At 50.5% G+C, this 25,108-nt stretch overlaps 10 protein-coding genes across 10 annotated transcripts; 5 read left to right on the top strand and 5 right to left on the bottom strand.

Moving 5' to 3' along the window:
• Positions 1–17: 17 nt before the first annotated feature.
• ANOM_006516 (putative amidase) lies at positions 18–1,732 on the top strand (the record flags this gene model as incomplete). The annotated part of the gene is made up of 5 exons (XM_015551772.1): positions 18–29; positions 90–157; positions 219–286; positions 373–638; positions 698–1,732. 5 exons carry the CDS (start codon positions 18–20, stop codon positions 1,730–1,732), a joined length of 1,449 nt encoding a protein of 482 aa, XP_015406528.1.
• A 294-nt stretch (positions 1,733–2,026) lies between these two features.
• ANOM_006515 (HesA/MoeB/ThiF family protein) lies at positions 2,027–3,646 on the top strand (the record flags this gene model as incomplete). The annotated part of the gene is made up of 3 exons (XM_015551771.1): positions 2,027–2,276; positions 2,349–2,562; positions 2,623–3,646. The coding sequence occupies 3 exons, from the start codon at positions 2,027–2,029 to the stop codon at positions 3,644–3,646; spliced, it is 1,488 nt and encodes a 495-aa protein (XP_015406529.1).
• Positions 3,647–3,771: 125 nt separating this feature from the next.
• Positions 3,772–4,440, bottom strand: ANOM_006514 (RlpA-like double-psi beta-barrel domain-containing protein; the record flags this gene model as incomplete). Its single annotated transcript, XM_015551770.1, has 3 exons — positions 3,772–3,899; positions 3,996–4,240; positions 4,316–4,440. The coding sequence occupies 3 exons, from the start codon at positions 4,438–4,440 to the stop codon at positions 3,772–3,774; spliced, it is 498 nt and encodes a 165-aa protein (XP_015406530.1).
• Positions 4,441–5,727: 1,287 nt separating this feature from the next.
• Positions 5,728–9,143, top strand: ANOM_006513 (uncharacterized protein; the record flags this gene model as incomplete). Its single annotated transcript, XM_015551769.1, has 6 exons — positions 5,728–5,882; positions 5,931–5,963; positions 6,015–7,371; positions 7,428–8,557; positions 8,610–8,966; positions 9,017–9,143. The coding sequence occupies 6 exons, from the start codon at positions 5,728–5,730 to the stop codon at positions 9,141–9,143; spliced, it is 3,159 nt and encodes a 1,052-aa protein (XP_015406531.1).
• A 290-nt stretch (positions 9,144–9,433) lies between these two features.
• On the bottom strand, positions 9,434–9,919 carry ANOM_006512 (uncharacterized protein; the record flags this gene model as incomplete). The annotated part of the gene is made up of 1 exon (XM_015551768.1): positions 9,434–9,919. The coding sequence occupies one exon, from the start codon at positions 9,917–9,919 to the stop codon at positions 9,434–9,436; it is 486 nt and encodes a 161-aa protein (XP_015406532.1).
• Positions 9,920–10,997: 1,078 nt separating this feature from the next.
• Positions 10,998–12,171, top strand: ANOM_006511 (neutral protease 2; the record flags this gene model as incomplete). The annotated part of the gene is made up of 3 exons (XM_015551767.1): positions 10,998–11,226; positions 11,288–12,097; positions 12,152–12,171. 3 exons carry the CDS (start codon positions 10,998–11,000, stop codon positions 12,169–12,171), a joined length of 1,059 nt encoding a protein of 352 aa, XP_015406533.1.
• A 275-nt stretch (positions 12,172–12,446) lies between these two features.
• Positions 12,447–14,337, bottom strand: ANOM_006510 (beta-xylosidase; the record flags this gene model as incomplete). The annotated part of the gene is made up of 4 exons (XM_015551766.1): positions 12,447–12,752; positions 12,803–13,500; positions 13,629–14,009; positions 14,076–14,337. The coding sequence occupies 4 exons, from the start codon at positions 14,335–14,337 to the stop codon at positions 12,447–12,449; spliced, it is 1,647 nt and encodes a 548-aa protein (XP_015406534.1).
• A 749-nt stretch (positions 14,338–15,086) lies between these two features.
• ANOM_006509 (GNAT family N-acetyltransferase) lies at positions 15,087–15,848 on the top strand (the record flags this gene model as incomplete). Its single annotated transcript, XM_015551765.1, has 2 exons — positions 15,087–15,495; positions 15,595–15,848. 2 exons carry the CDS (start codon positions 15,087–15,089, stop codon positions 15,846–15,848), a joined length of 663 nt encoding a protein of 220 aa, XP_015406545.1.
• Positions 15,849–16,188: 340 nt separating this feature from the next.
• ANOM_006508 (two-component osmosensing histidine kinase (Bos1)) lies at positions 16,189–19,675 on the bottom strand (the record flags this gene model as incomplete). The annotated part of the gene is made up of 2 exons (XM_015551764.1): positions 16,189–19,270; positions 19,332–19,675. 2 exons carry the CDS (start codon positions 19,673–19,675, stop codon positions 16,189–16,191), a joined length of 3,426 nt encoding a protein of 1,141 aa, XP_015406544.1.
• Positions 19,676–21,721: 2,046 nt separating this feature from the next.
• On the bottom strand, positions 21,722–24,751 carry ANOM_006507 (non-ribosomal peptide synthetase; the record flags this gene model as incomplete). Its single annotated transcript, XM_015551763.1, has 1 exon — positions 21,722–24,751. One exon carries the CDS (start codon positions 24,749–24,751, stop codon positions 21,722–21,724), a length of 3,030 nt encoding a protein of 1,009 aa, XP_015406539.1.
• Between the last annotated feature and the right edge of the window lie 357 nt (positions 24,752–25,108).

Here is a 25,108-nt window from a genome sequence, read left to right as displayed (position 1 = left end):
TGGTGGTGGTTGGGCTGATGGCTGATTGGGTATAGACGTATGTTGCGCGGATCAATGAGGTCAATTCTACTCTTCGTGCGATCCTGGAGGTTAACCCGGATGCATTGCATGACGCCGAGGTGTTGGATGGGGAGAGACAGGATGGTTCTAGTCGGGGGTAAGTATAGTACCGATCTGAGTTAGACTTCTTGACTGTCATGTGCTGATGACTGGCTTAGAGAGTTGCATGGTATGCCGATTCTGGTCAAGGATAATATTGGAACGGTGGGTAGGATGCAGACGACAGGTATGTACATGCATATCTTCTCTGGTTTATACTGGTAGTGCCCCTCACTGTTGAGTACGCTCGGCTGATGTGTGTTTGTGTTTAAGCCGGCTCTTACTCGCTCTATGGTTCTCGCGTACGTGAGGATGCCACTGTTGTGAGGAGACTCAAGGATTCTGGGGCCATCATCCTCGGAAAGACGAGTATGTCGGAGTGGATGAATTTCCGTTCGTCGAATACATCCAGTGGCTGGAGTCCTAGGGGTGGGCAAACCCTGGGTGCTTATCATCCGATGCAGGACCCTGAAGGAAGCTCAAGTGGTAGCGCCGTGGCTGTTGATCTCGGACTGGCTGTAGCAGCGCTTGGAACGGAAGTAAGTGGCAGCGTACTGTGTTGCATGTAGGCCCATCATATGCTAACACAGGAGTCTAGACAATGGGAAGCATACTATTTCCCAGCGAGGTCAACAACATTGTCGGACTCAAACCAACAGTCGGCCTTACTTCACGCTACGGCGTCATCCCTGTTAGCGAGCGCCAAGACACCATTGGCCCGATGGCTCGAACTGTCAGAGATGCGGCGTGGGTTCTGGAGGCCATCGCAGGTAGAGATGAGAGGGATAACTACACACTTGCCTCACCTGACCCACCTGTCCCCTCCTATGCTGATGCCTGCCAGTTGGACGGACTACAAGGGAAGAGGATTGGTATCCCACGGAATGTCCTAGCCTCCTTAGCTATGGAATCACAGGGCCCGGAAATTCTCTCCGCATTCGAAGCCGCCATAGCTACACTCACTAAGGCGGGTGCTACTATTGTGCAAGACGCGAACTTCACAGCTTGGGAGGAGTTTGCCAAGAGCAAGAGTGTAGTACAGGTTCTTGATGCCGATTTCATCTCCAATATCCAGAGTTATCTCTCTAAGCTGGAGGCCAATCCGAATAGCATACACACCATACAGGATATCATCAAATACACACAGAGTGACCTACGAGAGGACTACCCAAGGCGTGACACGGCCCGGTGGGATACAGCACTCGCCGTCGGAATCAACAACACGTCTCCGGAATTCTGGCCAATGTACCAAAATAATCTCCGCATAGGAGGCGAAGGAGGCGTGCTGGGGGCTCTTACGCGCCACAAGCTCGATGCTCTCATTCTTCCTACATCACTGGCTGCCTACATCCCATCAGTCGTCGGTACACCGGTCATCACAGTCCCGCTTGGAGCATACCCGAATGGGACGGAAACCGTATACAACAAGTTCGGCAATCTGGTTCAGGTTGCCGAGAATATTCCTTTCGGGATAAGCTTTATGGGGGCACACTGGAGTGAGAGGACGCTGATAGGCATGGCTTATGCTTTTGAGCAACGAACCCTATTCAGACAGAAGCTCAAGCGCTATATTGAGCCACATACCGAGATTGCGGGGCAACTAGAGGGCGGGGACGATGGAGTGCAGACATAAAGCTACTTTCACATTAGATTATGGGTCTATCAAGTAAATGACAGTTGATTTAAGCTCTTAAGCTCATTTTAGTTCGAATGCTTTCGTTGGATGCTCCAAGTAAACTCGGAAAAACCACCGAAATCTCAAGATGGTACTACTACCTGAATAGGTTTAGTCTCAGATGGCCGAGATCCGATAAGAGCAGCTGAGAATCTTCGCGCGGGGTTCATCTTCCGCCCTTTTTATTCTGCGATTGAAGGCGGAACTGCCTATGCACTTCTTATAACCCGTTGACCCCTCTATCGCTGAGCAATGGGAGACATCGAAGATACTTGCGCCTCCTTGCGCGCTCAGATCGCCGCCACTGAAGCACAGCTAGCTGGGCTGAAACGCGAACTCGAGAGTGCAGAGCAAGCGGCTATTAAAGCCAGGGCGCAGGACGTCCCAAACCCTTCCGCTACGACCAGCACCCAGAGCAATGACAAGAGAAAGTGGCCGCTCTTGGACGAGGAATATCGACGTTATGGAAGACAGATGATTGTGCCGCAGGTGGGGTTACAGGGTGAGTGGATTTCTCGTCAAAACCAAAGTCTCTTGAGGTGCAATTGCTAAAGACTATTGTTCAATGCTGCAGGTCAACTGAAACTTCGATCTGCAAAGGTCTTGATTGTTGGAGCGGGCGGCTTGGGATGTCCGGCTGCGCAGTACCTCGCCGGGGCCGGGGTGGGCACACTGGGACTTGTGGATGGGGATACGGTGGAATCTTCGAACCTTCATCGGCAGGTGCTCCATCGGACCAAGAATGTCGGAAAGTTCAAGGTGGATAGTGCGATTGAGTCTTTGCGCGAGTGAGTTTTGTCTGTGGACCCGCGTTTCAGTGTGGACGCTAACAAGTGACTTGCTCTTAGTTTGAACCCTCACCCGACTTACATAGCGCACCGAGCGCATCTAGCGCCCCAAGACGCGGCGGACATTTTCAAAAACTACGACCTCATCCTCGACTGTACGGATAACCCCGCGACGCGTTATCTGATCTCGGATACGGCGGTTCTGCTTGGGAAGCCGTTGGTTTCGGCTTCTGCTCTGCGGACAGAGGGCCAGCTTATGGTGCTGAATAACCCTCCCCGACCGGTAGGAGATAAGACTGGGGGCCCATGCTATCGATGCGTTTTTCCTCGGCCGCCTCCGGCAAATAGTATCCTGAGCTGTGCGGACGGTGGCATTCTTGGTCCGGTTGTCGGTACAATGGGAGTACTGCAGGCGTTAGAGGCGATCAAGGTGATTACAGCTGCAGACGAGGATGTTAAGCCGCCATCACTACATATCTTTTCGGCCTATTCGTCCCCGTTGTTCCGAACGATTAAACTGCGTTCGCGCCGACCAAATTGTGCGGTGTGCTCTGCGGAGGCTAGCGTGACGTTGGAAACTGTCAAAACAGGGTCGACCGACTATGTTTTCTTCTGTGGAAGTGTCGGCCCAGAGAAGCTGTTGCTCCCGGAAGAGCGCATCTCGCCGCGGGAATATCGGACGAAGCATCCGCTGGCAGACTCCACTGAGGCCATCGGAACGGTTACCAAGGGGCCCACGATCATTGATGTTCGGGAGAAGGTTCAATTCGACATCTGCAGCTTGGAAAATAGTATCAATATCCCCATTTCGTCCATCTTGTCGTCGACGACGAAAGCCGCCCAGAATGACGACGTAGCCAATGGATCGAATCCACTGCCCCCGTGGCTGCCAGCTGATATCGCCTCGTCGGACTCCATCGATCCGATCTATGTTGTGTGTCGACTCGGAAACGACTCCCAGATCGCAGTCAAACGACTGAAGGAGCTGGGCCTGGACCGTGGAGGCGAAAGAGTCGTGGCGGATATCCGGGGTGGATTGCGCGCCTGGCGCGAACAGGTTGACCCTGAGTGGCCAGAATATTAACGACATAACCGTATCTATATGTACATAGCCAGGCAAAACCATACAAAACCGCAAATCGCAAACCACAAACCTCATGAAACATAACATGCCAATAATCCAGTCATATCATAAACCTCATGAAAAACTCATCTCACAGAAACAGGCGCCTCCTCCAACCAAGCCCAGTCCACAGTCACGCGCCCCAGATCCAAATCCGCCAACTTCTTAAAAACCGCCCGACTCACATCCAGATCCTTGACGGCACATCCGGTACCTAACAGCTTATAATTAGTCCCACAGCCACCATTAATCCCAGCGAGGAAAATAGCACCAAAGCAAAGAGGGAAAAAGAAAAGAAAGGAATACATACACCGATCCACAACCGTAGCATCAACACTCGCCTCCCCCCTCTTCAACCTCACCTTCATCCCACACAGCGGATTCGCATTCGGATTCGACCCCGTCGACGCAGCATCAAAGAGAACATGCGACACCGCGCAGATCAAGTCCGAATTGGAACTGGTTATTCCGCATGAGCCCAGCGCCGGATCGTAGTATGTCAGGTCGCCTGTGTAGGGCCCTCCGTTGGTTGTGGGCAGGGGCAGGTTTTGTTTGCTTTTGAGGTTCAGGCCAGAATCTTAGTATGGCTGGAATTTTGGAGTCTGTGTAGTAGGTCAGAGGGAGACTTACGAATGCCGGGTTAGACCGACTGCGAGACCGATTATCAGGGCCAGGAGGAGTATGGCGATTGCGATTGAGAGGAGGACAAGGCGTTTTTTCTTCCAGGGAGTTGGGTCCATTTGGCTGGAGGCCATTTCGGGGGTTGAGGGTGGGGTTTGAGCTGGTCAATTGTTGGTGCTGCTGGAACTGTTGGAGCTGGTTGTGGTGGTGGAGGCACGGGTTTGCGTTTGGGGATGCCTGTGGGTAGGTGGTCCGGGGTAGACATTCTTAAGGGCTCGATGTTGTATACATCCGGGGTTGGAGGTGGATAGGTGGAATTGTAGATAGGCAATGGGTTGTGGGGGAGGGATCGATTGCTTTGTTTCGTTTCATCTCCGGTTGTTTGTTCAGGGGTAAAGGTGACTCTTGGCGGGTTCTTTGGTTTAATTAATGCATGGTGTTATTGAATTGGGCGCTTGTGTAGCTTTGCATGGGCGTAGTGTTCTGGATGTGTTGTTGGCATGTTTGTGTGCCTGAGGGGATTCATGTGAACTTGGGCGTAGGAATGAGTAGCTATACGATTTGTTTCTAGAACTGAGGAAGCTTTATTACCAAATGTCTTGGTTGTGATGATATTCGAGATCGAAACCATAGGGAGCTTATCCTGGTACCACATTTAACCAGATTGAGTTTAGAAGGAATATGACGGCGATAGCGACGAGTTATATGGAACGAACATAATTCGATTGATAACTAAGTTAACTAGTTAGTTAGTTGGTTAACTCCGGTCTGGCTCTGACTAATGTATTTTAATGCTTGGTTGTTGGTATGATAAATCTATGGAGATTTTACAATCATCAGTCCGATGATGTTTTCTCATAGTACGCCGAGAACAGTCTTAATTCTGCCGGGTTATGCTTGACACCGAACTCCAGATTTTGATATCAGGTGCTTTCCACATATTCTCGTCAATTCTCCTCTGTATAGTATCTGGTAGTCATAAACATGCACAATGACGCAGATATCGCTCTTCCCCAGACTTCCCGATGTCGCTTTATGTGGGGACAGCATCCTTCCTCACCGTTCACAGAAGAAGAATGTTCTTGGCGCCGATCGTCGTCCGCGGCCTCCTCTCGGCTCAAAGCCTTACTCCATCCCCACGTGGAGTCAACATGAATTTTTTGACTTTCATCCTCGCTCGTTGAAGACCTCTGCTATCCCCGCTCATTCTTTCCAACTGGAACCGGCGACATACCTCTCGCACTGCGCGGCGGACTTGGGATAGTTGCATGGGAAAATCGCTTCACGGCAGTCATCCGGTCACGTGCTCCAAAACGGAAGTGATCCATGAGGGGTTTCTGATCGGCATTTTCATGATCCTAATTGCCGGGAGTTGGAAAGGGAACAGAGAGTGTGTCTAGTAGAGCACGACGCGACTCAACATGTCGCAACGCAGCTCCGAGGATTCGCAATGGGCGCTGCCAGAGGAGCCGGAGGCCAAGGCAGAGAATAAACAAAAGAAAGGCCTCCTGACGAAACTGAAATCAGGTTGGAATAGTCTGGACCTGGATATGCCGACTGTTCTCCTGATGGTGAAGTAAGAACTCATAATAGCTATCCTGTATATGAGCTAATCATTGTATAGAGGCGCTATTCCACCGACAATTGCTCTGGCGATGTAAGACCTTGGTGAAACAGCTTGTCGATTAGGTAACTAACATCAACCCAGCTTTCAGGCCGATTCGGTGGCCTCCAGATTCAATACGGTGGGATACCTCATGGCCATCATATCGGTCCTGGGCTTTTCAATCCAGCCTCGCGCCAAGTTTATCCAGATGGTGGTCCTTGACGTATTGGCCGTGTGTGTGGCATCCGCTGTTACCCTGCTCATGATGTACTCGTGTGTAAAAGCACGGCAGCACACGGAGGTGGTGTCTAGCGCAGGTGAAAGTATTGTCAACACGCCGTATAACCAGTCGGCGTCGGCTGTGAGCGGTGTCTGGTTGTTCTTTCAGATTTACGTTGTCCATTCGTTTCGGGCCAAGTTCCAGCAGTTCCAGTTTCCGGTTATCATCTACTCGATTGTGGCCAACGTAACTTTCAGTTATGCTCCCCGCATGACGACAATGGATGCTGCTATATCTATGGTCACGAAATTGCTTGAGGCATGCCTGGTAGGCTTGGCCCTGGCTACTGGCGTATGCCTATTCATCTATCCCGTCACTTCGCGGACGGTGGTGTTCAAGCAGATGGCCGGCTATATGGGATGCCTGCGCGGGGCTCTTCAAGCTCATACAGTCTACTTCGAGTCTCTGGAAGAGAGTGACATGTTTGGTAGAGCAGAAACATATGATTCAAAGGTAGAAAAAATCACCAAGGACGGCAAGGTGTACAGCCCAGAGGCACAAGCCATCCGGACAGCAGTGCAGAAAATCACCGAGATTCATGGTAAGCTTCACGGGGATTTGACCTTCGCCAAGCGTGAGGTCGCGTTCGGCAATCTCGGGCCCGATGATCTTCAAGCGATTTTTCGAAACCTTCGACAAGTCATGATCCCTGTCGTGGGTTTGAGCTTTACGGTGGACTTGTTCCAGCGCCTATCTGAATATAATAAATGGAATGCGCCCCTCGATCCCACGGCGACTGATATACCGGATCTGGTACGTCATCGCGTGGTCCAAGAATGGAACGATATCATGCGGGCGGTGCATGACCCGTTCAAGTCTATGATCCAGGCGATAGACGAGGGTCTCCAGCATATCACATTTGTGCTCAAACTGGCAAAGCCACCGAAGAAGAATGCTACTGCTACGAATGGTGAGACGTCATCGAGTGGTGTGGAAGATGTTGAGGCTTCGGCGGTACCGTCTCCGGGCGACGAAAAGTTCGCAGCCCATCTTGAACAGAGACTTCGTGACTTCAAGGTTGCTAAGCGGATTGCCCTTCGAACATGGAGTGAAGAAAAGGGAATTAAACTGCCGAAAGACTTTTTCGATCGCCCTACGGATGACATGGAAGACATCAGCTATGGCAATCCATTCATTGGCCGAGAGCGGAGTCAGCGACAGTTGTACTTGTTCCTCTATGTAAGTGCCTTGCTCCTAGTGCCGCTTGGTTGTTACCAGATGCTGACAACGACTAGATGGAGCAGCTGCTCAGCTCAACCGGCCAGACGGTACTTGACTTTGTAAAGTTCGCGGACGACAAACGTGAAAGTGGAAAGCTTTCAAGACGCCACCTGATTATACCGGGCTGGAAGCGTTTGCGAAAATGGGCCACAAGTTTACTCAAGGCGGAAGACACACACGAAAATGATAACCTGGGCGACATCAACGCTCAGAATAATATTCTTCAGTTGGGTGAAGCTTACAAACGGAAGAAGGACCCAGAGCACCTGCGGCCTGAGACCACTTTTCAAAAAATAGGTGATAAGGTCAGGCTCATTCCTGCGATGTTCCGCACTCAAGAGTCGGCCTACGGTTTCCGGGTTGCGTGCGCCACTATGACCATCGCCATTGTTGGCCTCCTTCACGATACCCAGGGCTTCTTCATTAAGCAACGCTTTATTTGGGCCATGATCATGGTTAATCTCAGCATGAGCCCTACCTCTGGACAGAGTATATTCGGCTTTGTGCTCCGTATACTTGGCACTGTATTGGCCATGGTTCTCAGCTTTTTGAGCTGGTACATCCCCGGGAAACAGACACCCGGAATTATTGTTTTCTTCTTCATATTTTTATCGTGCGTTTTCTATGTGCCAATCAAGCTATTCCGCTTCCGAATCATTGGCATCATCACCATTATCTCAACGTCTATGATAGTTGGGTATGAACTCCAGGTTCGCAAAGTCGGTGAGCAAGTCGCAACCTCGAACGGCCAGTCATACTACCCCATCTATCTCCTTGCGCCCTATCGATTGGCAACGGTGACCGGTGGCATTGCCGTGGCGTTTTTCTGGACATTCTTTCCGTATCCTATTTCGGAACACTCCGTGCTGCGTCAAAGCTTGGGTGCCTCTTTGTACCTTCTGGCCAATTACTACTCGCTCATCCACGAGACCGTGTCGGCACGAGTGCGCGGTGAGGTAGGTGATATGGCGCTCAAGACGTCGGCGGGGCGCAAGCTTTTGAAGTCCCGTAACCAGGTGTTTTCCAAGCAGATGTTGATGTTGAATAACCTCCGAACCTACTCCGAGTTCCTCAAATGGGAGGTGCCGATTGGTGGCCGATTCCCCAAGAAGCAGTACGATTCCATTATAGCATGTATCGAAAAGTAGGCATTACTCATTCCTTCAATATTGCCCCGTGAGCTAACCCTTCGATAGCATCGTGAGTTACCTGAGTCTTCTGGGATATGCTTCAGACACGCTGTTGCATATGGGTGATGATGAAGAATCCAACTCTGTCTGGCTGCATGATTTCAAACGGCTGGTTGCCAGTGCAGGCGTCACGAGCCATGAGATCACCACAGTGCTATGCCTTCTCTCTGCCAGTATCACCGATCAGAGGCCTCTTCCCCCTTACCTAAAGACACCCAGACCGTACAGCTTTACCAAAAGGCTCGAAGCAATGGACAAGGATATTCTAAGTCTCAAACATATCGCGGAGCCAGGTTTTGCTACCTTTGCAGTTTTACAAATCTCCACACGATGCATAGGTGGTGATGTGGAGAGACTTATGAAGTGAGTGAAGCCGCCCGCGTTGCAGTGATACAGCGACTAATTCGGAGCAGGGACGTGAAGAAGTTGGTTGGAGAACTTGATTTCTCATTCCATGCGGTCAGCACAGTGCAGAGTGCAAGGTCGTCTGCTGAGATGTCGCGCTTTTCGCGCGTGCCCGAGCGGGACAAGTTCGAGTAGCTGGCAAAGGACCGACAATAGAGTAAATATAGAGAGCGATTGTATTGTTTTAATCATCAAGAGATGCCCTGATGGATCTACTATCTTCAGCCATTGAACACGGGCGCAACTGCCATCGACGTGGACAATGGCTATCTACGACTTCAAGAATAAGAATCCAAGATTTATCTTTCATATAATACAAGAACATGATTCATTTACGTCGACTTTGACGGAGTATCGAACGAGATAGACATAACGTGCAGTACATCAAGGTCATTCAATGGGGCGTATAACTCGCTCAACATGGCTCATTCGATTTTGAACTGAACGGCGTTCGACTCGAAATCACCCCGGTTTGCGTCTGAAAGTTGTTCAAGTTTGTCATGGACGCCACTCACAGGAGTTTCCCACACCGCATGCCACCTCCCATGGGCACGGATCGAGAAGTCATGTCCAGACTGGAGAGGCATAGGGGGGAGAGTCACAACGGTGTCAACCGTGCTCTCTGGAGCAATTTCAAGCAAGTCATCTGCGGAGGGAGGGAGCTTGCGGGAGATCTTGATGGTGTCAAGGGGGACAGTCTGGCCATCTGTTTCATCCTGCACTTGGAAAACCCCGAGGATGCCGGCTTTTGGGTCGAACGGAGTACCCCATTTGAGCATCGTCACTGGCTCATTGGAAGGGTTTTGGATAGATGCTTTGACAGACACAGCCGTCTGCTGGGACGACGCTTGGTCGATTGAAACCAGCTGCGGCGCGAGAAGGACTTGGAGAGCTACAGCTGCGCCCATCATTATTGAGGAGATGAAGGATTCAGTGGGAACAAATTAGGGGAGCAGGGAGAGGGTGACGTGGAGAAAGTGCAGGGAAGACAGCGGCATTTCACAGCCGGGAAGTTATACTGCAGGCAGCCATTCGCCACCTGCGCAAAAGCCAGCCTCGCATCTGTTTCAACTAAATGTCGTCACGGCACTCGCAATGAAACCCAAGTTGCGCGATCGGCGATTTATTTTACTCCCGCGCCAATGATCGGAAGAGAAACCACAAGCCAAGCCTGCGTGGCGTGGTGTAGGTATGAGGGGTATTCTCATTCTCATGACTAGGGGAAGAAAACTCCCTGCATCCGAGGCTGCAGGGTTTCTGCCTGGCAATTTATTTGCAATCTGTTAGAAACTCTTGGGTAGCATCCTCGGTGAATCATCTGTGGGGTGGACTGTGCGCTAAGCATCTGGGCGTTGCTTATCCCGAGGCCAAGAAATAACTCGACTAACACCATCTTGATGTGTATCCTGACTCGATATACCGGTGATTCACTTACTTTCTCAGGCTGAAGATCTTCACCGCGACAGGAACATGGCTCGAGAGCCGGACAATAGCCAAGACTCGGGAGACCGGCGGCATAGCGACTGATCTGCTGAGACCAGATCCAACGGCCCCATCCTTATCGGTGGAGGCGAGCAGATCATATACTGAAACAGACAAAACACTGTCTTCCGGCCTCCGCCGGGCCAAGTCACCGAAATCAGCTTAGGACGAAAGAAAGAAGCCTTCACTTGTGATCTTGTCTCTCTATCTTGAAGATGTGAGGACCAGTTTTACCTTCGCCAAGAGATCCGTGATATTAAACAATGCAGCTTCGGATACTACCTTCTCTTTACAGCGAGGAATACCGGAGCTATACCCGGGACGAGGCCTGGAAAAGTGCATAATGACTATTATGAAGGCCATCAGAGAAGAAGAACCCGAGGGTATAAAAGCCCTTGTTATCCAGCAGCTCTTCACTTAGGATTCAAGGCGATTTAAGACAATCTTGTTCAGTATCTTCCACATTTCAACTTTCGTTCTACGGCTCCTCGTTCCAAAACCACCAGAATGCGTGTCACTGCTCTCTCTACCGCAATCTTCGCGTTGGCTTCCACTGCTGTGGCGGCGCCAACCGCTGGGAGCTCGTCTCCTGGTCTTGAAGTCAAGCTGACCCAGATCGACAACACTCGCGTGAAGGCGGTTGTCAAGAATACCGGCAGCGAGGCTGTGTCCTTCGTCCACCTGAACTTCTTCAAGGACGCTGGCCCTGTCAAGAAGGTTTCCATCTACCGTGGCCGTACGTTTTCCTTGACCACATCGGGCATGAATGCCAATAACGCTTACTAACATTCCTCCAGAGGATGAGGTCCAGTTCGAGGGTATCCAGCGCCGCCTGAAGAGCAGTGGCCTCACTAAGGACGCTGTCACTTCCCTCGCTGCCGGTGAGACCCTGGAAGATGAGTTCGATATCGCCTCCACCAGCGATCTGGCTACCGGCGGCCCCGTTTCCATCCGCAGCCACGGATTCGTTCCCATTGTTGTGGACGGCAAGATCACCGGCTACATCCCCTACAAGTCCAACGACTTGACCGTCAATGTTGACGGTGGCAAGGCCTCCAAGGTCGTCAAGGCGCTGTCGCAGCTCACTCGCCGCACCAAGGTCACCGACTGCCAGGGTGATGCCGAGTCTGCGTTGACCACTGCCCTGTCCAACGCCGCTAAGCTGGCTAACCAGGCTGCCGAAGCCGCCGAGTCTGGTGATGCCTCCAAGTTTGAGGAGTACTTCAAGACCACCGACCAACAGACCCGCACAACTGTTGCCGAGCGCCTGCGCGCTGTCGCTAAGGAGGCCAGCTCCACCTCCGGCGGCTCTACCACGTACCACTGCAGCGACCCCTACGGCTACTGTGAGCCGAACGTTCTGGCTTACACCCTGCCCTCAAAGAACGAGATCGCTAACTGCGATATCTACTACTCTGAGCTTCCTCCCCTGGCTCAGAAGTGCCACGCCCAGGACCAGGCCACCACCACTCTTCACGAGTTCACTCACGCCCCTGGAGTCTACCAGCCTGGCACGGATGACTTGGGCTACGGCTATGACGCCGCTACTCAGCTGAGCGCCCAGGATGCGTTGAACAACGCTGATTCCTATGCCTTGTACGCGAATGGTAAGCATGCCCCGACGATATGAATTGCTGCGAACAGCTGCTAACTGATAATAGCCATCGAACTCAAGTGCTAAATGCGGAATGATACCCCCATATACTCTGCTCCGCAGAGGCTGTACATACTCCTATATTATAGGTTAGAGTGGCGTGTCTGTGACATGCACGTTTGAAATGATAGCTTATTATGATTATATCTCAATGTCCTATGTTTGATCAATCGTCACCTTCGTTAATGCATTGACTTGAGGGCATTATCGACTCGCATAGTATGTCTCCGACAAGACGGATGAAAGTTAGACAGTAAATGCGAGTAAAGGCTATCTTGTTTGTCTGTCCCACTATAACCTAGCTACTTCCATCTATCGTAATCCGGAATAATCTCCTCAAAGTACCTCTCCGTAACACTTCTGAACCCAACCTCAGGCGCCCCAACAGACCACGGCCTTCCATTCCCACTAGCAAAAAGGGAAAAACTGGCCCCTTCAAAGACAAACCAGCCCGGCGGCGCAAAAGCCAACCACTTCGACTCAATAGACGCCAGCCAGTGCACCCGCGAGTCGCCCACACTGTACCCAAAATGATAATGCAGCGGCTCAGCTCGAATATGCAGCACAACACAATCCCTCCCCGATGCATCGAGCGCCACCTCATTATACTGTCTCAATCAGCACCGCACCCACCATTAGCCAAAGGGACCATTCATACCTCAACCGTCGCGTTCCTCAAAAGCTGCGTATAAACACACATACCAGTCCCATTCGCACATCCCCGGACCCCAATGTCCTGATGCTGAAACTCACTCAAATAAACACTAATCCCCACCGTCTCCCCACTCCGCAGATCAGACATGATGGGAAGCAACTCCGCGCTAAACGTCATATTCAACGACGTCTGCTTCCGCAGAATAGCCGCCGGGACATCCCTCTCGCTGAGGGAGTACACGTTCGGTCGAAAGACTACACCCCCCTGATCCCCGAGCACAACGTTCTGCGTGTACGGCGTCCGAAGCTGGTACCACCCGTTCCCAAGCACAGATCCGTCGAATCGATCAACCCAGGTTTCTTGGGGGTTGCTTTGGTCAACCACGCCACCGAAGGATTCGCTCAGGAGAACTGGTCGCCCGTCGTTGATGACAGGCCACCCGTCCTTCCAGGTCACAGGAGAGAGGAAGGTCTCCCGCCCTAACGGTGACGACCCGTTGACCTTCCTCCGGGCTATGTACACAGCATACGAGTCCCCGTCGGCGGTGTCGAAAATAGTAGCATGCCCGGTCGACTGCACGGTCAGGTTATCGAATCCATACGCTCCGTTGAACAGAAGCGGGTTGTCCGGGTTGGAAGTCCATGGACCCTGCGGCGATCGTGATCGTGCGATGCTCGCGCGGTGGAGATCGTCTGTTCCGCCTATTCATACATTATTATACTCTATAATCAGCACATACCCATTCACAGCACATGCCCCCTCAAACAAAACCCACTTCAAATAATCAGAAAGAAGATAATACCCTCAGCAATAAGCAAATAATACCAACCCCCCCTCATAAACATCTTCGGGCCCTCCGGCCTGGCACTAGCATCATGTGGCATCGTCCCGTTCCACAAGGACCGGTACTCATCTACACAATCCCCAGTGCAAAGATTAACTTGGCATTGATAAATGCCCCAGATCCCGGTTTCCTTGCTATCCGGCGCCATCAGGTTCAGATAGACGTCACCGGAGACAGGGTCCTGGAACAAAGACGGGTCGATGCCCCATGGCTCGGCCCAGACGGGGTCACTCCAGGTTTCTAGATCGGGGGACGAGATCCATGTGATGCGCGGCCAGACTTTGGCGATCGGGTCGTAGGTCCAGCGCGTCATACTGGATATGTAGAAGGTGTTGTTTATGTAGGATAGGGTTGGGGCCCAGGTTCCTTTTTTTTTTTTTTGTTTTTTCGCGTTAGGGTTAGTGTCTGGGATGGTGTGGGATGCTGGCTTACCGCCGCCTGTTGGGGTCCCGTAGAGGGCTAGTTGGGATGGTTTTGTTAGGGCATGTGAGTGGAGGGTCCAGTTGGCTAGGTCTGTGGATTTGTAGATAGGGAGGCCGGGGAAGTACTCGAAGGAGGATGTTGTGAGGTAGTATTCGTTGTTGAGGCGCAGGATGGAGGGGTCAGGATTCCAGCCTGGGAGGATTGGGTTCTTGATTGCGGTTATGGGGAGAATGAGGGTTAGGAGACTGGATAGCTTGAGTAGGGGGGTCATGCTTGTGGTTGGGGTGGTTGGCGAATGTATGGATGTTGTCGTTGGCCTTTTGGGTGAGGGCCTTGGGTGTCTTTTATGGTGTTTGACTGAGCGGGTGAGGTCCGGGAGATCCTCCGAGGTTCCATACTAGTAGAGAGTAGGTCTAAAGTCAACAAATAGTATCTCTATATTTTTGTTTCTAGGGTTGCTTTCTCTTTTACTTGTAGTTACACTATAGGGTTGCTCATGGTCAGGAGTATGTACTTGGATACGCCCAATGGGTTGATCTATCTGCTTTATGGAGTAACATGACGGGGAATATATTATTGGAGGAGGATCATATTAAAATATACGAATGAATAAAGGCAGTCTCGCTTCTTCTGACATAAATAACTCGTGTATAATTGGTAAGCGTCTTGGCTGATCGAGGGCCCCGGAGGCGGATGATAAGAAGACCGCCTGACTGATGTTGGAGATGTGAAGCTATTGGCTTTCCAGCCCATCTCGGGACCGGGGTGAGCCATGATAGTTCGCATGAGGGCTTGGAAACTCGGCGATAGATGAATCTTATGAAAAGGTGGAGCAGAGACAGCCGATGATCCCGTCGGGGTCCCAAATAGGAACTTGTAGGATGTAACTCTATGCTGGGAAAAGCGCCCCAAAATTATGATGCCTAATGGGCCATCTTACATAAAGAGACTCACTCATAGGAAAAGCTAACTCATCTCCAAAACTCACCACAACCAGGAATTCCAGAAACCACAACCGAAATGCCCACTCGACCAACAATCTCCATCCTCCCTGCATCCCCAGAAGATGCGCCCTCACTAACTCGCGTCCACGGCGATGCATTCCGAGACTGCATGCTCAACGACCTCATGTTTGGTCCTCCGACAGAGGAGAACCTGAAGGGGTTCGCAGGCGAGCTAGCGGAACTCATCGCCAGCGATATAACAGCAAGATTCGCGAAAGCCGTCGACAACGACACGAATAAGATCGTAGGCTGGAGCTGGTGGAATTTGTATCCCGATCGCGACTCGCGATCGGGAGGCTCGCAAGCTCTCGCAGAGAAGCTTGGTGCCCCGCCTGAGTCTGCTATCAGTCCTGAGGCGTATAAGGAGTATTTCCAGGGGGCGGCCGCGAGACAGGAGAAATGGATTGGTGGGCGGCCTTTTGCTTGTGAGTTTACTCTTTCTTCTTTTTCATGGATATTGTGTTATTTCATCTGCTGGAAGGGTTTCAAGAAATCTACATTTATGTGCTGACACTTGACTGCAGTTCTAAGAGTCCTTGTCGTTCTCCCAGAGTACCAGAGGAAGGGGATTGGTGCGAATCTTGTGGCAATGGGGCTGGAAGAGGCTGCAACTTGTAACCTGCCGGTCTGGTTGGAATCTTCTGAAGTGGGCTATGATTTATACAAGAAGCTGGGCTTCAAGGATCTCAACGATAGCATTGTTATTGACTTGGCCAAGTACGGAGAGTCGGGAATATCGACTACGGCGTGTATGTGGTTGGAGACTGGGAACCATTGAACAGAAGCTGCATTGGAGTATCTGATATGGTGGTGAATCGTTTTGAATCATTTTAAAGCCGAGTTATAGGCAGCGTAAGCTGTCATCCTCTTTGTATCAAATTTCGTGGCTATGTCAAACTATATACAGCTATGGGAAGAATAGCAGTTGTGGTATAAGAAGCTGAGAGCAAACCAAAACGCGACGGAAAGGATAAAAGAGAATGAAAATATTGCAGCCATCATACATCTAACCTCAAGTCAATGCACATTAAAATCATCAAACTTAGTGGGAGTATCACTAAGTAGCCCTGGGATTGACCGCCTGGTCTAGTCATAAGGGTGGACTTTTGATGTAACTATCAACATAGGACATCCCGTAGGGTGGCATGTTTGTGAATCATCTCCATCATTTGCGTCTGGTTGAGCGGCTTGGGAAGGTAATCGTCCATGCCAGCCGATATACACTTTTCCCGATCACCGAACATAGCATGAGCCGTGAGGGCGATGATTGGAGTGTGTGGAAGTGTATGGACCTTCTCGTAGTCTCGGATTCTAAGAGTCGATTCAAACCCACCCATGACCGGCATTTGCACGTCCATCAATATTACATCGTACTGCTTGTGGCGAAACTCATCCAGGGCCTCTTGTCCGTTCGAGACGACTGTCACGTTGTGGTGATACCTCTGCATTACTTTGAGAGCTACCTTCTGGTTGACCTCGTTGTCCTCAGCAAGTAAAATGGCCAAAGGGCGCGTTTCATCCGACGAACGGCGAGAAGGGCGACCTTCCAGCGCGGGAAGGATACCGTTTACTAGTTCAATCGGACTACAGGGTGTTGTCACATAGGATGTGATGCCCAGATCTAAAGCAGATTTCATGGCCACTGACACCACGGGACAGACTAGCACGGCAGGGAGAGTCTTGAACCGGTCGAAATCTCGTAGCTGGGATACAGAGTCCATGGTTGGAGCGATCAAGACATCGTATTGCCGACGAATATCTTTACCGTGCTGAGCAACGGTTTCTGTCGGTGCAGCGCCATCCTCAAGCTTCACGACATCCACATGAAGGCCCATTTGTTGCAGTCTTTGTTGAATCCGTTTTGATTCTTCGTTGCAATGATCATTAGCTTTCTCGACAAACAAGACCCGACAGCCCTTGTATGGTATGACATATTTGGCAATGTCCTTGACAGGGGGATCTAAGGATGTAAAGGCGCAGGTGAAGTGGAAGGTACTCCCGACACCCACGGCCGAGGTGACCCATATATCTCCTCCCATGAGGTTGACCAGTTTCTTCGATATTGACAAGCCCAGACCAGTGCCACCGAACTTTCGTGTCATGGAGCCATCGGCCTGCTGAAACTTGTCGAATATCAAATCCAGTTTGCTCTTGTCAATGCCAATTCCTGTATCTGAGACCGAGAACTCGAGTAAATACTTGCCCGGAGGGCAGGTTGGTGCCGCCTCCTTGATCGTAAGCCGGATTTGCCCCGTCTCGGTGAATTTGATCGCATTCCCGATGAGGTTCAGAATAATCTGCCTTAGACGGAAGGCATCGCCGATCACATAGTCTCGCACGGAGTTGTTTATGTGGTATGTAAGATGGAGGCTTCTCTCACTGGCTTCAACGGCAAGGATTTTGAGGGCCTTGAAAACGGTCTGTCCCAAGCTGAACGGAACAGACTCGATCTTCATATGGTTGGCTTCTATTTTCGAAATGTCGAGAATATCGTCGATAATCACCAAAAGGCTGTTTCCCAGGTTATGGACCACGTTCAGCATTTCTCGAGTTGGCGGAGGCAAATCGTCGGTATCAAGGGCTAGTTGAGTCATGCCAATAATTCCGTTCATGGGCGTCCGAATCTCATGGCTCATATTGGCTAAGAACTCTGACTTACTTTGGTTGGCTAGTTCGGCAGCCTCTCTAGCTGCAGTGTTCCTCTGGATGCTGTCGCGTAGGTTGGATATCATTTTGTTAATCTTTTGCTTTAGCTCGTCCATTTCGCCGGAGGCGCTGACAGTGATCAGTTTGCTAAAGTCGCCATCAGTGGCTGCATTGGTGATTTGTCCAAAGGCCCGGACCTGCGACGTGAGATTGTCTGCCATCATGTTGACGTTGTCTGTCAGGGCTTTCCACTCTCCTTCAACGTTGGCAACAACAGCCTGCCCACCAAGGGTTCCATCGACGCCAACTTCACGGGCAACTTTGCAAACTTCAGAGGCAAACTGGTTCAGCTGGCCGACCATCCCGTTGATAGTATCCTTGAGGCTTAAGATTTCCCCATTCACGTTGGCAGTGATGCGTTTGCTGAGATCACCACGAGCTACAGCCGTGGTCACATCCGCAATTTCTCTGACTTGGTTTGTGAGATTCATTGCCATCCTGTTAACACTTTCAGTTAGATCCTTCCAGACACCCTCAACTCCGTGGACGGTCGCCTGGCCTCCTAAAACGCCATCCGTCCCCACTTCTCTGGCAATCTTTGTCACCTCCTGAGCGAACTGGCGGAGCTGGTCGACCATTGAGTTGATAATATTCTTTAGAGCCAGTATCTCTCCTTTACAGTCTGCCCGAACCTTTTGAGTAAGATCGCCATTTGCAACGGCAGTGGTCACGGTTGCAATGTCCCTGACCTGCATAGTCAGATTGTTGGCCATGGCATTGACGTTCGTTGTAAGCTCATTCCACATTCCTTGAGTACCATATACCCGCGCTTGCCCACCAAGAACCCCTTCAATGCCCACATCTCGGGCGACACGAATAACCTCAGTGGCAAACGTACGGAGCTGGTCTACCATCGTGTTAAAAGTATTCTGTAGCAGAAAGATTTCACCCTTGGCAGGCCGTTCGATCTTCTGGCTCAGGTCCCCGTGGGCCACCGCCGTGGTGACCACTGCAATCTCTCGAACCTGGTTCGTCAGGTTCAGCGCCATGGTGTTGACATTATCGGTCACTTCTCTCCATACGCCGTGCATCCCAGATACCTGAGCCTGACCACCGAGAATACCCTCGGTCCCCACTTCCCATGCTACTCTTGAGACCTCACTGGCGAAAACCCGCAGCTGATCAAGCATGGCATTCATTGTGACCTTGAAGGTGATGATATCCGAGTCCATCTCCAACGGGTGAATCGGGACTTTGGTGGATAGGTCTCCATTGGCAACTTTGGTAATGACCTTTGCGATCTCTTGTAAGGCTGTTTGAAACGCTTTATTCATCTGCTGATGTTTCCGAAGATCCACCTCGTGGTCGGGATGCTTGTTTGCTGCGCGGTGGCGTAGCAGTTCACGGAAAACGCTCGAAACGACTTCCCGTGGCAGCTTGATTTCGTCTTTCTGTTCATCGAGAGCCCGTTTTACAAGAGAATAGTGATCATCATTCGCGAATCCATACTCAGGGTTATGATCCACTTGACGACTGGCCGGGATGTCATCTAGCCTAAAACCCTGCTTAGCCTTGTGATGTGGCAATCTGGTTGAAATAAATATCATGCACATACCATGCAAACTTCCGCTTTCGGGTCTGAGAACTTATGATCATCTCAGTATGCTGCCCACACAGTGTGGATTGGGGTAGGTATCCATTCTCTGAATGAGGTGGCGATATGTCACCCTCTGCTGTACTGTTCTGAAGAAACTGAATATGGCCTATGAAGACCTGCAGCTGTCTCTCAAACGCTACCTTTGCATCGCTTGGCTCCCCTGGTAACTGAACGAGCAAATGGTACAATTCCTCCGTTGGGGAGTCCAATGGTTGACAAGGACTTGAATCATAAATGCCAGATGGTAAGGCACATTCTAAACCGGCAGCTGCAGCCCTGAAGGCTTGCTCAACCGCTGCCATGGTCTTCGACTTGGGGTTAGACCGCTAATGACGGGTCTTGTTGTATTTAGAACGGAGTACACTTTCCATGCATTGTCAAGACAATGCTATAATTAAACAGGGCGGGTGCGAGAATCTATGTCTGCTTGAACCAACTTGAAAAACTTTGTGAAGTCAGATGCACTCCCTACGGTCAGCAGGTCAGCCTTCTGGAGATCGACAATAGCGACTACAACAGAATAAACATTAATTTAGCGAAAGCCCCATATATTCATCATGAGATGAGGTGTAGCGATTTGCCTCGGGGGCGACAAGGACAAGGACCCTAAAGACTAGGGGTACCATGGAAAGGGCCTAGTGAAAGCTTCGCATCCAAGGGCGAGCGCGGACTTTCAGAGAAATCATAAACACAAACACGAGGTGATTGGCTTAAAGGCAATCGGAATCTTTAGCCCTACATTTCCATAGCAGGGAGAAACGCCGTAGAGGCTAGACCGAGGGCATTATTGAGGTGATGAGGAAGAGGGCTTGACGTTCTCTGGTTCATCACCGCAGTGTTAGGCACATGATTGGCCGAGCCCCAGACCCTTGGAATGGAAACAGTCATTGACCACCCCATGGTCCCCTAAAACTCTCGATTATCGTGATCCATAGCAAGGGTTGAACTGGCCCCAGGGCCTTTCTCCCTCCGCCGGTTCTAGAACCTGGTCATCACCCCATCCCCGCCTTCGCCCGGACCGTTGATGACCTCATTGCGCCTCCCATGCGGCCGACAATGGTATTTATTCAACTAGCGTAGCCTTTGTGGCTTCTAAAGGATTTTTCTGGGCCGTCGTAATTGCAATCTGTCCTATGTTTCTTTACTCCTCGTTGCTGTGGAATCCATGGGATATTGCTGGACCGAGAACCTACGAAGATGATTCTTGAGTTTATTATCAAGATTCGATACAGTAATTCCATGGCCTCGGAAACCCTAGGCTTGTGACCTCCCCATGGGGGACTATAGGTATCCTGGGGATGACTACCACCCAATTGAGATCGCCAGACAATCCAAGCATCGGGCTTACATATTCTCAAACGAGGATAATTTGCGTTGGCCCCTCTAGGTTCTTTGAGGATGTACCCGAAGCTAACATCGAACCGGATGAAGAATCCGAGATGCCTCCTCCTGGCCCGTGGCGTCACTAGGCTTCTTTTCACTGGCTCGGAAATAGACCTCGAAGCCGTAATAACTCCAATGCAGCTAGTTGATTCACAGTGCGCCCATAAAGTATGTAAATGGAATTCTCAAGTCTGCATTAGCGCCTGCAAGACAAATCCTCATTCTTCTATTGACCGCTTAACGCACTCTATTGAGACATGTCACAAGAACTGGCCTACACACCACCAAATATTAACTAGTGTTTGTGATAGGTGATTAGCTAATTCGATAAGAGGGCGTCAACATATTGGGTTTATCATCAGGTCTACTTTTCTTCTCTCACGGACAATGGTTTTGGGGCTGTTGTTGTGAGAGAGTCCATTGGGCCCCTCGCATCTAGACACGCCTACTTTTCCCGAAGAGGCAACCACTGCTTTAACCTTAAAATTCTTTTCCTGCTCCCTTGATTGTCGCTGGAGCTCGCTTAACCAGCTGTCTGCATTCCTGCAGCTTTGACAAAAAACGCTTGCCTCCCCAATGGACATTTCTTGCTCTCTGGCGTTAAGTTTGTTGCCAAGTTCTATGGCGTTTTGACCTCGGATGTGGATCTTCTGTGACATTTCCGAAAAAGAAATGAAAATGAACTTTCAGTATGCGAGCGCATGAGACATACTAGCTAAGCGCCTGGACTATTAACCCTCCTAAAGAATTACGGTCTAGACCCATCTAGTCCTGGCTTCTTATGCTCTTAATGCAGTTAGAGCGTCTGTCCCTCGTTTCTGGTGAACACTGATTGTTTTGGCGGCGCGTCGTCTTCACCTTACCCCTTGCTTTAGGCAATGTGACACCTTGCCTCTGAGCTCCTCGAGCAATGCTTTTCTCAGATCTCTTAAAAATACCGGGAAATTGAATATGCCGTTCTTAGGTCAGACCTGGGAGCCCATCTCGAGCCAGTGCCGAATATACTTAGGCAAAAGAGCCCGTATCGTCGGAAAATACAGAAGATTGGGGCTCGTCCTGAGCGCATTCCGCAAGTTCTCTGTACCAACGACTGGCATTTTTGCCTGCAGCTCCCAGCGTGTCTTGTTATCCAGAATGGCTTCTTCCAACATCGGCATGAGTGGCTTCAAGGGGTGTTGAGTCTCTGCATAAGTTCGAGATTGGCATTTTTCTACCCACTCGTTGTATGGAACCTCGACCAAGGAGCCTGCTGGAAGGGCTGCGCTTATGCCCTCAAAAATCTCCAGGAGGGAGATCATTGCATCCCCGTGATGATCGACAAGGTTGTAAGCTTGACCGAAGGACTTCTCGGACGATGCGATGTGTAAGAGCGCTAACACAACAAAGTCTACCGACACGAAGGCATCGTGGTGGTCGGTGAGTGCAGGATAACAGCCTATGCCCACACAGCTAGGGACTACGCGACTGAAGAAATCCTCGGAATTACCAATTCCTGTTTGGCTGTGACCAAGGACAAAACCAGGCCGGTGAATGGTCACGGCTAGACCGTTGTCGATAGCATTCCATGCAATAACCTCGGCAACGGATTTACTTTGCGAATATCCTGTGTCGTACTTCAAAGCCGCAAGATGGGATTTTGGATTCTCATCTTCCGGGACGTACGTCGTCCCAGTCAACAATCCCGTGGGGCCATATACAGAGGTGCTCGAAACATAATGGAGAGCCTTTGGGCGCTTTGTATTTGCGAATCCAATCATGTTCAACAACCCTATGACATTCGTCTGCCGGTGAGGCTCGTAGGGCTCGATCCAATTCACGCGGGCTCCTAGGTGGAAGATGATGCTCGTCCACTCTGCGAGATAATCAAATGTTTCGCGATCGAGGTTTAGATATTCCTTGGAAAAGTCTCCTGGAATGGCCCAGATCTTGTCCATGTGACAGGGTCGAAGTCCGTACCGATCGAAGGCCTTGACGATGCGCTTAATGGCCTCTAGCTCATCTGTTGCACGCACTAAGCATGCCACTCGCTGAACATCTGACCGAAGGAGAAGCTCCTTTAACAAGAAGGTGCCGATGAAGCCCGTTACGCCGGTGAGGAAAACATGCCCTTCGCTTTCAATTGTCCAGTCCACTATATCGCCAGGAACTGGCCGCAAATCTTTCCCCAGATTCAGGTCTGGCTGCCAAAGAGTTTCGTTCTTATCCGTCCACTCTTCGCCTTTCTGCAGCGATTCAATAAGGCTCATGAGTTCTAGTTGAGTTGGGTGTTCATATACCATCGCTATCCGTAGCTGAACACCAAGGTCTTCCTTCACGCGAGATACTAGGCGGGCTGCATGTAAGGAGGAACCACCCATTACAAAGAAGTTGTCGTCTGGTCCTATTTGCGACCCAAACACATCCACCACAATTTGTTGAATCGGCGATAGCGGCTCATACATTGTGGATGTCGCGCTCTGCCCTATGTTCTTAGAGTATCGCTCAACCAGCTTCCCACGATCAATCTTATGGGTGTTTGTCAGAGGCAAATGGTCTACTACTTCCAAACGCGGCAACATGAGATAAGGTGCGTTTGTTGTATAGGCCTGCCTGATAGTCAATGGATTCGTATCCTCAGAAATGGGTACCACGCACGCTAGCAAAAGCGACTCGGTGTCACTGTTACTATCTACGTCTATCTTTACGGCTGCCGCCGCTGAAACCAACCCTGTCGCCATCAGAATGGCCTCTACTGCTTCAAGTTCGATACGATGACCTCGTATTTTGACTTGGTTGTCACGTCGACCTACAAATTCGAGCAACCCGGTTGGATTCCACCGTCCAAGATCCCCTGTTCGATACACCTGTCGACTGGGACAGAAGTGTCTCAGTTGGATGAATGCATTACCGGGCTTTTCGGACTCGCTGAGATATCCTGCTGTGACTCCTTTGCCACCGATTACCAATTCCCCAACTTCTCCATGGGGTAAGACGTCAAGGTTGTCATCCACTACTATGACCTCGTATCCATCTATCGGCTTCCCGATAGGAATGCTACCCCTCTCTACATCTTCTATGGAGATGTCGTGGAATGTTGAGAACATAGTACACTCAGTCGGGCCGTAAAGATTGAATAGCCGCTTTGGTGGCCCATACTCTAGCACTTTCCGCGCCAGCTGGGCCGTCACCACCTCTCCACCAGTAAGAAGCGTGTCAACCGTGATGTACGCTTGTGGGTAGGCATTGATCGTTGCAGCCAATAGTGCTGGGGTTTGCCAGAGTACATCGATCTTATCTTCCCGTATACGTTTCAATAATCTAGCGGGATCAAGCACCGTGTCACGATCTAGCACTACTGCCGTAGCACCGCGGAGAAAAGATCCAAGTGTCTCCATGATAGACACATCAAACGTGACGTTACTGAGGTGACCAAACCGCTGACTATCCCGGACCGGAACAAACGTTTCATTGAGGCAGTAGTTGATAACTCCTCTGGCGAGCACCTGCACAGGCTTTGGACGGCCTGTTGAACCAGACGTATGAAATATATGCGACCGATATCGCGACGGCTGCAGATCGATCACATCATGCCCGAGCTCCTCACAGCCTAAGGTATGCAGCGACCTGTGGTCCACAATAATATGACTAAATCCATGGGCTTCTAATCTGTGTGAATTGGCTTGGTCGGTCAACAAAATGGAGATATTTATATTCTTCAGCAGATCAATCAAACACTGGTCAGGGTGGTTCACGTCTAATGGAACACATGTCCCCCCAGCATATATGACAGCAATCTGCGAAACAACATGATTTATGCCTCGCGGTGAAAGGATCCCAATCGGAACTTCAGTTTGCACTTGTAGACATCGGATCCGGTAAGCCAGATTTAGCGCTTTGGCATGAAGCTGGGCGTACGAAAGATCGCACTTGTCGTCCTTTATAGCCACCGAGGTTGCAAATCGCTTGAATTGCCGCGATAGAAGTCTAGAAAGCCCTAGCTCACACGGGTGTTCCATTTTCGCTGACCCGTAGAGGCAGCATTCTTCCTTTCACCAATACATATTACTGGAAATAAGACGGTGTCTATGTTGGCATACTGAGCTCCATACTCGTCTTAATGCATCTACGACATATAAAAGCCCGTTGATGGTGGTGACGGTCCATTTGGGTCGGTATCACTTGGTGCTACCTTTTAAGTTCAAGCGGATCCATAATGCAGAACTTCTTCCTCATTACCTTAGTTTAGATTGGTAAATACCTGTCCCATTGTGATGCAGGCGAGTGGGATGTACATGTGAATGGTATACGAAAAAAGTCAAGAGATGAGCTATTGATTAGCTTCTTGTGAGTACTTGTTTGTAATGTACCAGCTG

Source organism: Aspergillus nomiae (genome assembly GCF_001204775.2).
Source record: "Aspergillus nomiae NRRL 13137 chromosome Unknown contig00149, whole genome shotgun sequence".
Taxonomy (NCBI): domain Eukaryota; kingdom Fungi; phylum Ascomycota; class Eurotiomycetes; order Eurotiales; family Aspergillaceae; genus Aspergillus; species Aspergillus nomiae.
The sequence above is the reverse complement of the archived record's forward strand: the minus strand, read 5'-3'. Positions and strand labels throughout refer to the sequence as shown.